This window comes from Babylonia areolata, chromosome 25 (genome assembly GCF_041734735.1).
Source record: "Babylonia areolata isolate BAREFJ2019XMU chromosome 25, ASM4173473v1, whole genome shotgun sequence".
NCBI lineage: Eukaryota > Metazoa > Mollusca > Gastropoda > Neogastropoda > Buccinidae > Babylonia > Babylonia areolata.
Genome location: NC_134900.1, coordinates 3,077,501 through 3,088,648, shown reverse-complemented (window position 1 = coordinate 3,088,648; position 11,148 = coordinate 3,077,501). Strand labels below are relative to the sequence as shown.

Here is an 11,148-nt window from a genome sequence, read left to right as displayed (position 1 = left end):
CCGCCCCCGACTAAGATTCAAGAGACGCTTGCAAACGGGACCTGAAAAGTACAGGTGTTGATGTGCTGTCCTGGGAAAGCCTTGCTGACTCACGTGGACCCTGGAAATCTGCCGTTAAGGGAGGGGTGAAACAAGCAGAGAGAAGCCGCACTGACTCGCTGAGCCACACGCAAGTCAAACTCTGTAAACCAAGCAGTATCTACTTATATCTGTCCCTCGTGCAGTAGAGATTGCCACTCCAGCATCGGTCTACACAGCCACAGCAGGAAGTGCAATGCCTGGCAGTGACTAACATTTCTGGTGCAGCCATCGTCTCTCGAGACGGAAGGAGGCCGACGACGACGAAATAAACAAACATGTTACCAGGCCTGAGATGGTCAGTTAACATGGACACCGACTGGCGCCATACAACGCAACAGGGAGAAAGAAGGAAGTCTCTGGTTGCTGGAGCCACTGAAGAAGCCGTAAGTGGAATTCTGGACGGACGAGTTAATTGAAACTCATTATGCTTTCACACTGGCGAAACCCTTACCAGGGTGACGTCATGCCGAAGCCTATTTTGTCTACCGACGTTTTCACCGCTTGAAGTGTCGCCTCCGCTAAAGCTGTCGCCGGCGACAGTTCAGCGATTCACAGAGCTCCGCCAACTTGTCGCGGATCTGTCGACGACGAAAAACCGATTACCATAATAAACGCCAACTTGCTGGGGTGTGTATTTTTGTGATGATGAGGAAACTAAGAAGAGAGGGAGAGAGTCGTCATTCTTGAATGGTGTGATACAACTTTATTAAGTTATGAAATGCCAGTGAAGAAAATTACGACGTCAGATCGGCGGTCATCAATAAAGGAAACGCTGAATTGTCGTCGCAAAGCTGGATTGTCGCCGGAGACACGTTGTGACAGTATATTGTATTGGCGGATCGATCTGCTGGTTCGTCGACGACCGGCGACAATTCAGCGGTTAACTTCAAAGCTCCCAGGAAAAAGTCCACGTAAGACCTCTGCTAGCCAAGCTCCACTGGTGTCCAACCGCTTAGAGTTGATGATAAACGTTCTTACATGTTTTTTCAATACTTTTTTTTCCCGGCACTTTCCCTGCTTGTCTGGTCTTGTTCAGCTTTATGTCCCATCCACCTTTCAGTTTGTTTCCCGAGGAGGCGTTACCGCGTTCGTACAAATCCATATTCGCCACATCTGTCAGACAGATACATGACAGCAGCATAAACCAACGCGCTAGTTAGGCCTTGAGTGCATGCGATATATTTGTGTACACATCAAAGTGGATGGCTTCTACAGAACTTTGCAAGAGGTCAACACCTTTGTTACCTTGCCTGCCTTGGGTTCTTATTCAATGCGCCAAGTGCGTGCTGCACACTGGACCCTTGGTTTGTCGTCTCATCCTAATTACTAGACGCTCAGTTTGATTTTCCAGTCCCTTTTCCCCTGGTTCGTCTTCAGTGTTGTGTGCCCAGGGGCTGGGGAGATCGGGCGCATTATAAATAAGGCATGCATTTTTGTTGTTGTTGTCATTATTGTTTTTGTTGTTGTCATTGTTCTTGTGGATATTATTATCACCATCAGGATTATGATGATTGGTGGTAGAATAATAGCAGCAGCAGCAGTAGCAGTAGCAGTAGTAGAAACTGATCTCCACCAACCTGTCGCTTGCGACAGATTGGCGGATGCAGCAACTCAGAGGTTTACACCGAAGTACGTCTCCAGGGATTTTTTGTGGGTTCTTTCTCGCTCTCTCTCTCTCTATATATATATGTCTGTCTGTCTGTCTGTGTGGGGGGAATGGGGTGTGTGTGTGTGGTGTGGGAGGGTCGGGGGGGGAGGGGTCAGTGGGTTTTGACTGTAATTATGATTCTCATACGAAGAGAGGACCGTGGATTTTTGCCTGCTTCTCTATTCGTTTGCTCATTTGTGTGTGTTTCTTCGGCTCTGTTCTGGCCGGTTGGGACCGGGGTGGTGGTGGAGGTAGTAGAACACTGAAGAAGTATGGAATTTGTTGGGAGTGATACATGTGTTTAAACTGTATTTTGTTCCTCTTTCCCCGTCCTTTTCTTCCCCATTTGCTTCATTTTGCTTCAGTCACAATAATCATCATGTCGTAATAGGTAAAAGTGCTGTATTGCAAGACATATTCAAGGGCCCTTAGAACCGCGGTGGCAAGCCATAGCCATTCCACGCTCGTGGCTGCTGTGTCAGGCCCGCGTCACGCCATCGATCGCATCCACTGTGTGTGTGTGTGTGTGTGTGCGTGCGTGCGTGCGTGCGTGTGTACGTGTGTGAAGGCAAGCTGGCCGCAAGAGATACACACACACACACACACACACACACACACATACGCACGCACACACGCACATACAAACACACACACACACACACACACACACACACACACACAGCCCTCACCCCCACCCCCCTCCACCACCTCCCAACAACCCCCAACCCCACCCCTCACCCCCACCCCATCCCCCTACACACACAGGTTTGCGCTGTCAGCAACACAGCAGTAGCCATACCCACCCAGCCAGAACTGCTGTTGGCACTACCTTCTACAAAAAAAGAACTGATCTATTTTTTCGCGCAGGTGAAGAAAAGAAAGCAACGCCAGACCAAGCAACGCTGAACATCTTTGATGAACGTACGACCGTTCACGTGTATAAAAACTGACCAAGGGAAGAAGGCATTCAAAAACGTTGTTGTTAGTCGCTGTGTATGAGTGCGTGGTTTAAGAAACTTACCGTGTTTTGCATGTTCCCTCAGGGGTGAGTTTTATGCGGTTTTGCATATCGTTAGTTAGCATTCTGTTGAATTTCATTGATTGAGAGAGAGAGAGAGAGACAGAGATAGACAGAGAGAGAGAGAAAGACAGAGACAGAGAGAGAGAGATTGATTGATTGATTGATACTCTTAGTCAACATTTTGTTGATTCTTCATGGTTTGGGTTAAAGTTTTTTATATGGTTATATACATCGATAGTTAACATTCTGTTGAACTTCATTGATAGATAGACAGACAGACAGATAGGTACATAGGTAGATAGATAGATAAATTGATACATTCATTGATTGATTGATTCATTGATTGATTGGTACTCTTATAGATAGATAGATAGATAGATAGAGTCATTGATTGATTGATTGATTCACTGGTTGATTGATTGGTACTCTTTATCAACAATCTGTTGACATTTCATGGTTTCGGGTACGTTTTGTGTGGTTGCGTTAATCGGTAGTTAACATTCTATCGATTTTCCTTGCTTTCTTTTATACTCTTAGTTTACAGCTGATTTTCCATGGTTCCTTTCTTTCCTTCTTTCCTTCTTTCTTTCTTTCTTTGGCGAACCTTCTGTTGATTGATCTTCATGGTTTTCCTGTCGTCCACCCCCCCCCCCCCCCCTTTTTTTTTTTTTTTTTTTTTTTTTTTTCTCGTTGATCAGACTTGTCTTCTATTATGTTACGTGCTATTATGTACGCACTTGTCTTTAGTTTACGTACTTGTGGCAAACCTCATATTTTACTCAGTCACAGTTTGGGGGGTGAATTTAGAATCAGTTTTAGTTTCAGGGAGGTGTCTAACAGTGCGGACTGATCCATATACGCTACATCAACTCTTCTCTAAAATGATAATAATGATAATAATAATAATAATAATAATAATAATAATAATAATACTGATAATGATAAAGCACATGCCTGGTATTAGCATAAATCAACGCAATGATCAGGCTTTGAGAACCCACGTAGATTTTTTTTTTTTTTTTTTTTTTTTTTGATAATAAATAAAATTTAAAAATGAATTTTAAAAAAAATTGAAAAAAACCAAGGTGATGGTAATGTGTACATCCCTGCTTCATTTTATGACAGATAATCTCAGATGTGATGTATGCTGTTTATCGTTGCTAAGAAGGGAGGAAGGGGAAGCCTTCATTAGCAAACAGTACAAAGTACAAAATGATATCATTGGAAGCAACAACAGCAACAATAACAACGATAAAAACCGACAAGAAAAGATAAATTATTCGCGTACACAGGGAAGCTTGGAAATAATCCTCCACGAAATGATTATCTCAAAATGTCCAATTTTTCGACGGAAGGGGCGTGGGGGTGGAGGGGGGCGGGGGGGGCAATCCTGATTATAGTCGTGGAAAATCGTTGTGACATAATGAAGAGAGAGAGAGAGAGAGAGAGAGAGAGAGAGAGAGAGACAGACAGAGACAGAGAGAGAGAGAGAGAGAGAGAGAGAGAGAGAGAGAGAGAGAAGTGCATTACTGCAAGAATTATTTTAGTCAATCGGATGAGATGATAAAAATCAAGGTTTGTAATGCAGCATTTTACTTAGCACACGTAAAAGAACCTACCGCAGCAAAAGGGTTTTCCCAGACAAAATCCTGTTGTAAGATTGTATTGTATTTCTCTTTTTATCACAACAGATTTCTCCGTGTGAAATCCGGGCTGCTCTCCCCAGGGAGAGCGCGTCGCTTCACTACAGCGCCACCCGTTTTTGTTTTTTGTTGTTGGTGGTGTGTTTTTTTGTTTGTTTGTTTGTTTGTTTGTTTGTTTTTATTTGTTTGTTTTTTGGGTTTTTTCCTGCGTGCAGTTTTATTCGTTTTTCTTATCGAAGAGGATTTTTCTACAGAATTTGGCCAGGAACAACCCTTTTATTGCCGTGGGTTCTTTTACGTGCGCTAGGTGCATGCTGCACACGGGACCTCGGTTTATCGTCTCATTCGAATGACTAGCGTCCAGACTACCACTCAAGGTCTAGTGGAGGGGGAGAAAATATCGGCGGCTGAGCCGTGATTCGAACCAGCGCGCTCAGATTCTCTCGCTTCCTAGGCGGACGCGCTACCTCTAGGCCATCACTCCACTGTGATAAGAAAACAAATAATACATTTGCGCGTAGTAAAAAAAGATAATAATACACAACCACAACAAAACATGAAAATATAGATGGCGCATGGCCAGTAGCGACGCTGTCTCCATAGTTAGAGCGGCTCGAATTCGACAAGAAGACATCTGTTGTGACAAAAGAGTGATACAATACAATACAATACAATACATACAATACAATAAATAGGAAAACAAATAAAGCTGCAGGCAGGGGGAAAAAATACAAAAAAAAGATGAGTGAGGCTGTCAGTGTAGCGACGCGCTGTCCACGGGGAGAGCAGCTCGAATTCGACAAGAAGACATCTGTTGTGACAAAAAGAGTAATACAAATACAGATACAATGCAATGCAATGCAAATACAATACAATACAATACAATACAATACAACTACCACACTGTAAAAGCAATGTCTGAGCATTAACACAATGGAAAGAGGCGGCGCGGTGTCGTAGGAACACGATTTCACCTTGACTGTAAGGCGATGTGAGACTGATTGGGAGACAGTGTATGGTGGGAATGTCTGCTGTCAAAAGTATTGATTGAATTCACGATCACATCCTAGCGCTATCTAGTCTGCCCATCATAAACGCCTACCTCAGTAAAAACCGCTATATTTAGTAGTTGTCTTCACGTGAAGAATTCGTTTCATTATTATTAGCAAGATTTTCTGTGCAGCTGGAAATATTTGAAATGAATCAGATTGATTTTCGTCAATGTAGAAATAGTCAGTTGACTATCTAATTTGCCTGGACTTTATGTGTATGCCCGTCATGCGAACATGCTAACGGTGTGAAAGTACTTGATATACTGGTAAGATTTCACGACAGATAAGAAAAAAAAAATTGAAAAAAAAGCAAAAATGCAATCTCAACAGCAAAGAAAACAAAACCAACAATTTTGTGATTTCGTTTTGGAGATGGTATATATATATATATATATATATATATATATATATATATATATATATATATATATATATATATATATATATACACTTATACACTTATATAAGGGGAGATAGATAAGATAATGACAACTGTAAGGGGAGACAGTTGAGATAATGTCAACTGAATGGGGAGACAGTTGGGATAATGTCAGCTGTAAAGGGAGGTAGTTGAGATAATGTCAACTGTAAGGGGAGATAGATTAGAGAATGTCAACTGTAAGGGGAGATAGATTAGAGAATGTCAACTGTAAGGGGAGATAGATTAGAGAATGTCAACTGTAAGGGGAGATAGATTAGAGAATGTCAACTGTAAGGGGAGATAGATTAGAGAATGTCAACTGTAAGGAGAGATAAGTCAACTGTACGGAGAGATAGATTAGAGAATGTCAACTGTACGGGGAGATAGATTAGAGAATGTCAACTGTACAGGGGAGATAGATTAGAGAATGTCAACTGTAAGGGGAGATAGATTAGAGAATGTCAACTGTACAGGGGAGATAGATTAGAGAATGTCAACTGTAAGGGGAGATAGATTAGAGAATGTTAACTGTAAGGGGAGATAGATTAGAGAACGTCAACTGTAAGGGGAGATAGATTAGAGAATGTCAACTGTACAGGGGAGATAGATTAGAGAACGTCAACTGTAAGGGGAGATAGATAAGAGAATGTCAACTGTACAGGGGAGATAGATAAGAGAATGTCAACTGTACAGGGGAGATAGATTAGAGAATGTCAACTGTACAGGGGAGATAGATAAGAGAATGTCAACTGTACAGGGGAGATAGATTAGAGAACGTCAACTGTAAGGGGAGATAGATTAGAGAACGTCAACTGTAAGGGGAGACAGATTAGAGAATGTCAACTGTACAGGGGAGATAGATTAGAGAATGTCAACTGTACAGGGGAGATAGATTAGAGAACGTCAACTGTAAGGGGAGATAGATTAGAGAATGTCAACTGTACAGGGGAGATAGATTAGAGAACGTCAACTGTAAGGGGAGATAGATTAGAGAACGTCAACTGTACAGGGGAGATAGATAAGAGAATGTCAACTGTACAGGGGAGATAGATTAGAGAATGTCAACTGTACTGGGAATATAGATGAAAGAATATCACTGTAAGGGGAGATAAGAGAATGTCAACTGTACAGGGGAGATAGATTAGAGAATGTCAACTGTACTGGGAATATAGATGAAAGAATATCACTGTAAGGGGAGATAAGAGAATGTCAACTGTAAGGGAGGACAGATTAGAGAATGTCAACTGTAAGGGGAGGCAGATTAGAGAATGTCAACTGTAAGGGAAGACAGATTAGAGAATGTCAACTGTAAGGGAAGACAGATTAGAGAATGTCAACTGTAAGGGGAGGCAGATTAGAGAATGTCAACTGTAAGAGGAGACAGATTAGAGAATGTCAACTGTAAGGGGAGGCAGATTAGAGAATGTCAACTGTATGGGGAGGCAGATTAGAGAATGTCAACTGTAAGGGGAGGCAGATTAGAGAATGTCAACTGTATGGGGAGGCAGATTAGAGAATGTCAACTGTAAGGGGAGACAGATTAGAGAATGTCAACTGTATGGGGAGGCAGATTAGAGAATGTCAACTGTAAGGGGAGACAGATTAGAGAATGTCAACTGTAAGGGGAGGCAGATTAAGAATGTCAACTGTAAGGGGAGACAGATTAGAGAATGTCAACTGAAAGGGGAGATTAAAGGAGAGAATGTCAACTTTAAGGGGAGATAGATTAGAGAATGTCAACTGTGAGGGGAGGTAGATTAGAGAATGTCCAATAATACCTCCGAATGATTCGAAGTTTTCTTAGCGTAGAATCAGGAGAAGTGCTTAAACTTACTTGGAGTGCTCTGGCCATGAGCGAAGAACAAGGCTGTCAAGTCACCCCACTATATAGATTTTGTGTTCAGTCTGATTTCTGACATGTTGCTCAGGGGGAAAAAAAGACAGAATGAATAAAGAAGATAATAATAAGCGAATATTTGGGGGGGCGGGGGGGGGGGAAGAAAGAAAAAAATGAATGAATAATAAGAAAGAAAGAAAACGCCACTCCTGTTGTAGTTTACCCTGACTTGCTGTTCATTAAAATAAAAAAAAAAAAAATAAAAAAAAAAAAAAAGCCTTCTTCATGGGACTGGTCAGCGAACTTGTACGGAATAGGGGACAATTAGATTGACGTCAATTCCGGTGACGTTATATTTCTTTTTCTGTCCTTTGATGACGTTAATAAATACGTGAGTTTAGAAAAATACAATTTAAAGACGTAACCTGGGCTGGACCGCAATTTTTTTTTTTTTTTTAAATATATATATTAGCAGAGCTAAGTTCGCTTTGTTTAGGTGCGGCTCAGACGTACTTCAATAATTGATCAATACTGGTCAACGATCAGCGTGGATAGTTATTCTCTGCACGAGCAGATCCCTCCGTGTTGAAATCTGTGTGTAGAGATACACAAAGCTATATGTTAACGGGAGAAAATGCACTTTTCCACAAAGAGAGAGAGAGAGAGAGAGAGAGAGACGAAGGATGACATGGTAAAATGAGCTATTAGCACGTATGTCATGGTTATAATGCAATGTAACAAATGACAGAATTCGAATAATGATGTATATATATATAATGGCAGAGATACACAAAGCTATATGTTAACGGGAGAAAATGCACTTTTTCACACAGAGAGAGAGAGAGAGAGAGAGAGAGCAACATTCTCCGTTCAAATTAATCCAGGGGGAGCAGAAAACTGATTCAGAAGCCATATAAGTTATACGTTTGATACAGCCTCTTTCTGCTTCTTCGACTTCTTTTCTTTCATTCTCAGTTTGTTTTTGTCTTTTTTGTTGTTGTTTTCTTACGGTTTTGTTGTTGTTGTTGTTGTTGTTGTTTTCCTTATTTGTTCATTTTTTTTCCCTAAGCTTTCCCTCGCCCTCCTTTTGTAAAGACCAAAATTGTGACGGAAAAAAATGTAACGCGCCCGCGCGCATTTGTGTGTGTGTGTGTGTGTGTGTGTGTGTGTGTGTGTGTGTGTGTGTGTGTCTTGCGTAGTGCGTGTGTGTGTGTGTTGCCTAGTGCGTGTGTATTTGTGTGTGTGTGTGTGTGTGTGTGTGTGTGTTTCTCTCAACCGAAAAGGACCAGGTCGCGGTCAGGAGATCTGTGATCCCTCCCCCTCCCTCTCCCCTCTCTCTTCCCTTCCCTCATCCACCACCACACCTCAACACCCCTGCTCCCTCCTCTCCTGCCCCCCACCCTCCCCTTGCCCCCCACCCTCTCCTGTCCACCCCAACCCCCCACCTCGCTGTTTTACGATCTGATGGTGAATGGTAGATCAGGTCAGTGGAACTCGATGTGACATAGAATTAATTTAAATCAGTAAAATCAGCAACTTTTTTTCTTTTAGACACAGAGAGAGAGAGAGAGAGAGAGAGAGAGAGAGATTTATATGGGTCATGGTTATTGCATGGTTAATATTCTTCTTTTTTTTCTTTTCTTTTTGAAATTTTTACAAGTTTGTTTTTGTTTTTTGTTTGTTTGTTTACAACTAGTTGTTTAATTCAAATTTCACATTATAACAGACATGTATATATTCATTAATAATGACAGGAGAGAGAGAGAGAGAGAGAGAGAGAGAGAGAGAGAGAGAGAGAATAACAACTATATACTGTTTAGATTGAAATAAGGAGAAAGAAAAAAAGGACAAAAGAAATGAACAATCAAATAGTACAACGGGATTTAAAAAAATATCTATATATATATCTATATCTCTCTCTCTCTCTCTCTCTCTCTCTCTCTATATATATATATATATATATATATATAAATATATATATATATACGAAATGCTGGCAAGAGTACGTCATATGAAAACAGACTTTAACTCACTCAGTACGGCCAGTCCTCTCTTCTCCTCTACACAGACCCCTCGGATGTCCAGCGGGTGTCTCAATGACCCAACCTTTAGCTTCCGTCGTCAGAATTGTGGTATTCTTTGTCAACATTCACCTCTTCAGTATAAGAGCCTTCCACGTGCAATATTTTGATGATGGTAATTGGGGTGAAACGCTGTTAACGTCGTCTCTTTCGCCGTTCGTATGGAGAGAGTTAAAACGTCGGACGCAAGGCAGAAAGCACGGTGGATGGTGTTACCAATCACGCAAGAGTAAATAAAGCTTAGTCTGGCACCGAGATGCAAGATACAAAATGTAGTAATAATAATAGTAGTGATAATGATGACAGCATTTATATAGCGCTGAATTTTGTGCAGAGGCAAATCAAAGCGTTTTCACACCAGTCATTCACACGCATGCATAACTCTAAAACTGAGAAACTGAAGACAAGGAAGAGGCTGGGAAGGGAGGCTACCTTGTGAAGAGGTGGGTTGAAAGGCCAGAGTTGAAAGACTTGTAACGGTCTCAGTATCAAAAATGCGGAATGTATACATAACACATGTTCCTTTTATTCGTAAATAGGCTTCATGTGGACAAGTAACTAACTCCACGGTTCTATATATCTATATATCAGTTTATTACTTTATGATGATAACAGCAGTATTTTAATGTTGCAGAGTAGGTACAGTTTTACTTAAATAACTTGTAGTATCGGCACAAGTGTCGTTTGTCCAGTGATAAAATTGCATTGTATTGTATTGTATTTCTCTTTTTATCACGACAGATTTCTCTGTGTGAAATTCGGGCTGCTCTCCCTAAGGAGAGTGCGTCGCTACACTACAGCGCCACCCTTTTTTCTTTTTTTTTTCCCCCTGCGTGCAGTTTTATTAGTTTTGTTTTTCCTCGAAGTGGATTTTTCTACAGAATTTTGCCAAGAACAACCCTTTTGTTGCCGTGGGTTCTTTTACGTGCGCTAAGTGCATACTGCACACGGGACCTCGGTTTATCGTCTCATCCGAATGACTATACAATAACAAGCGAGTGATCAGTAGCCATATTTTTGTCAAGTATGGCTGATGGTTGAGTCATAAGGAGAGATTTTTGAATCCTTGGACATGTTATTTTCCTTATATCCATCAATGCTTGCCAGAAACATTCGATGATTTTATTTTGAATGAATCATTTCGTTTCGTTTTTCTTTCAGTGAAACACTGACAAGGAGAGGGAGAAAGAGGGGGGGGGGGTGGTTGGGGGGGGGGACGAAAAGAGAGAGAAGGAGAGACAGAGAGAGACTGAGACACAGAGACAGAAAGAGACACAGACAGACTAACGGACATCGGCATGGGCTGGGAGGTGGTGGGGGAAGGAGGAGCAGATGTGGGCACGTTGGTTGCGGCCCTTGGGAAC

General features: G+C 41.6%; 1 protein-coding gene across 1 annotated transcript in view; it reads left to right on the top strand.

The window, feature by feature from the left end:
* The first annotated feature begins 11,082 nt into the window (after nucleotides 1-11,082).
* Nucleotides 11,083-11,148, top strand: part of LOC143300002 (uncharacterized) — a 14,196-nt gene continuing 14,130 nt past the window's right edge. Inside the window, exon 1 of the mRNA XM_076613556.1 lies at nucleotides 11,083-11,148. This exon is cut by the window's right edge and continues 78 nt beyond it. Within this exon, the coding sequence (XP_076469671.1) occupies nucleotides 11,083-11,148 (66 nt within the window).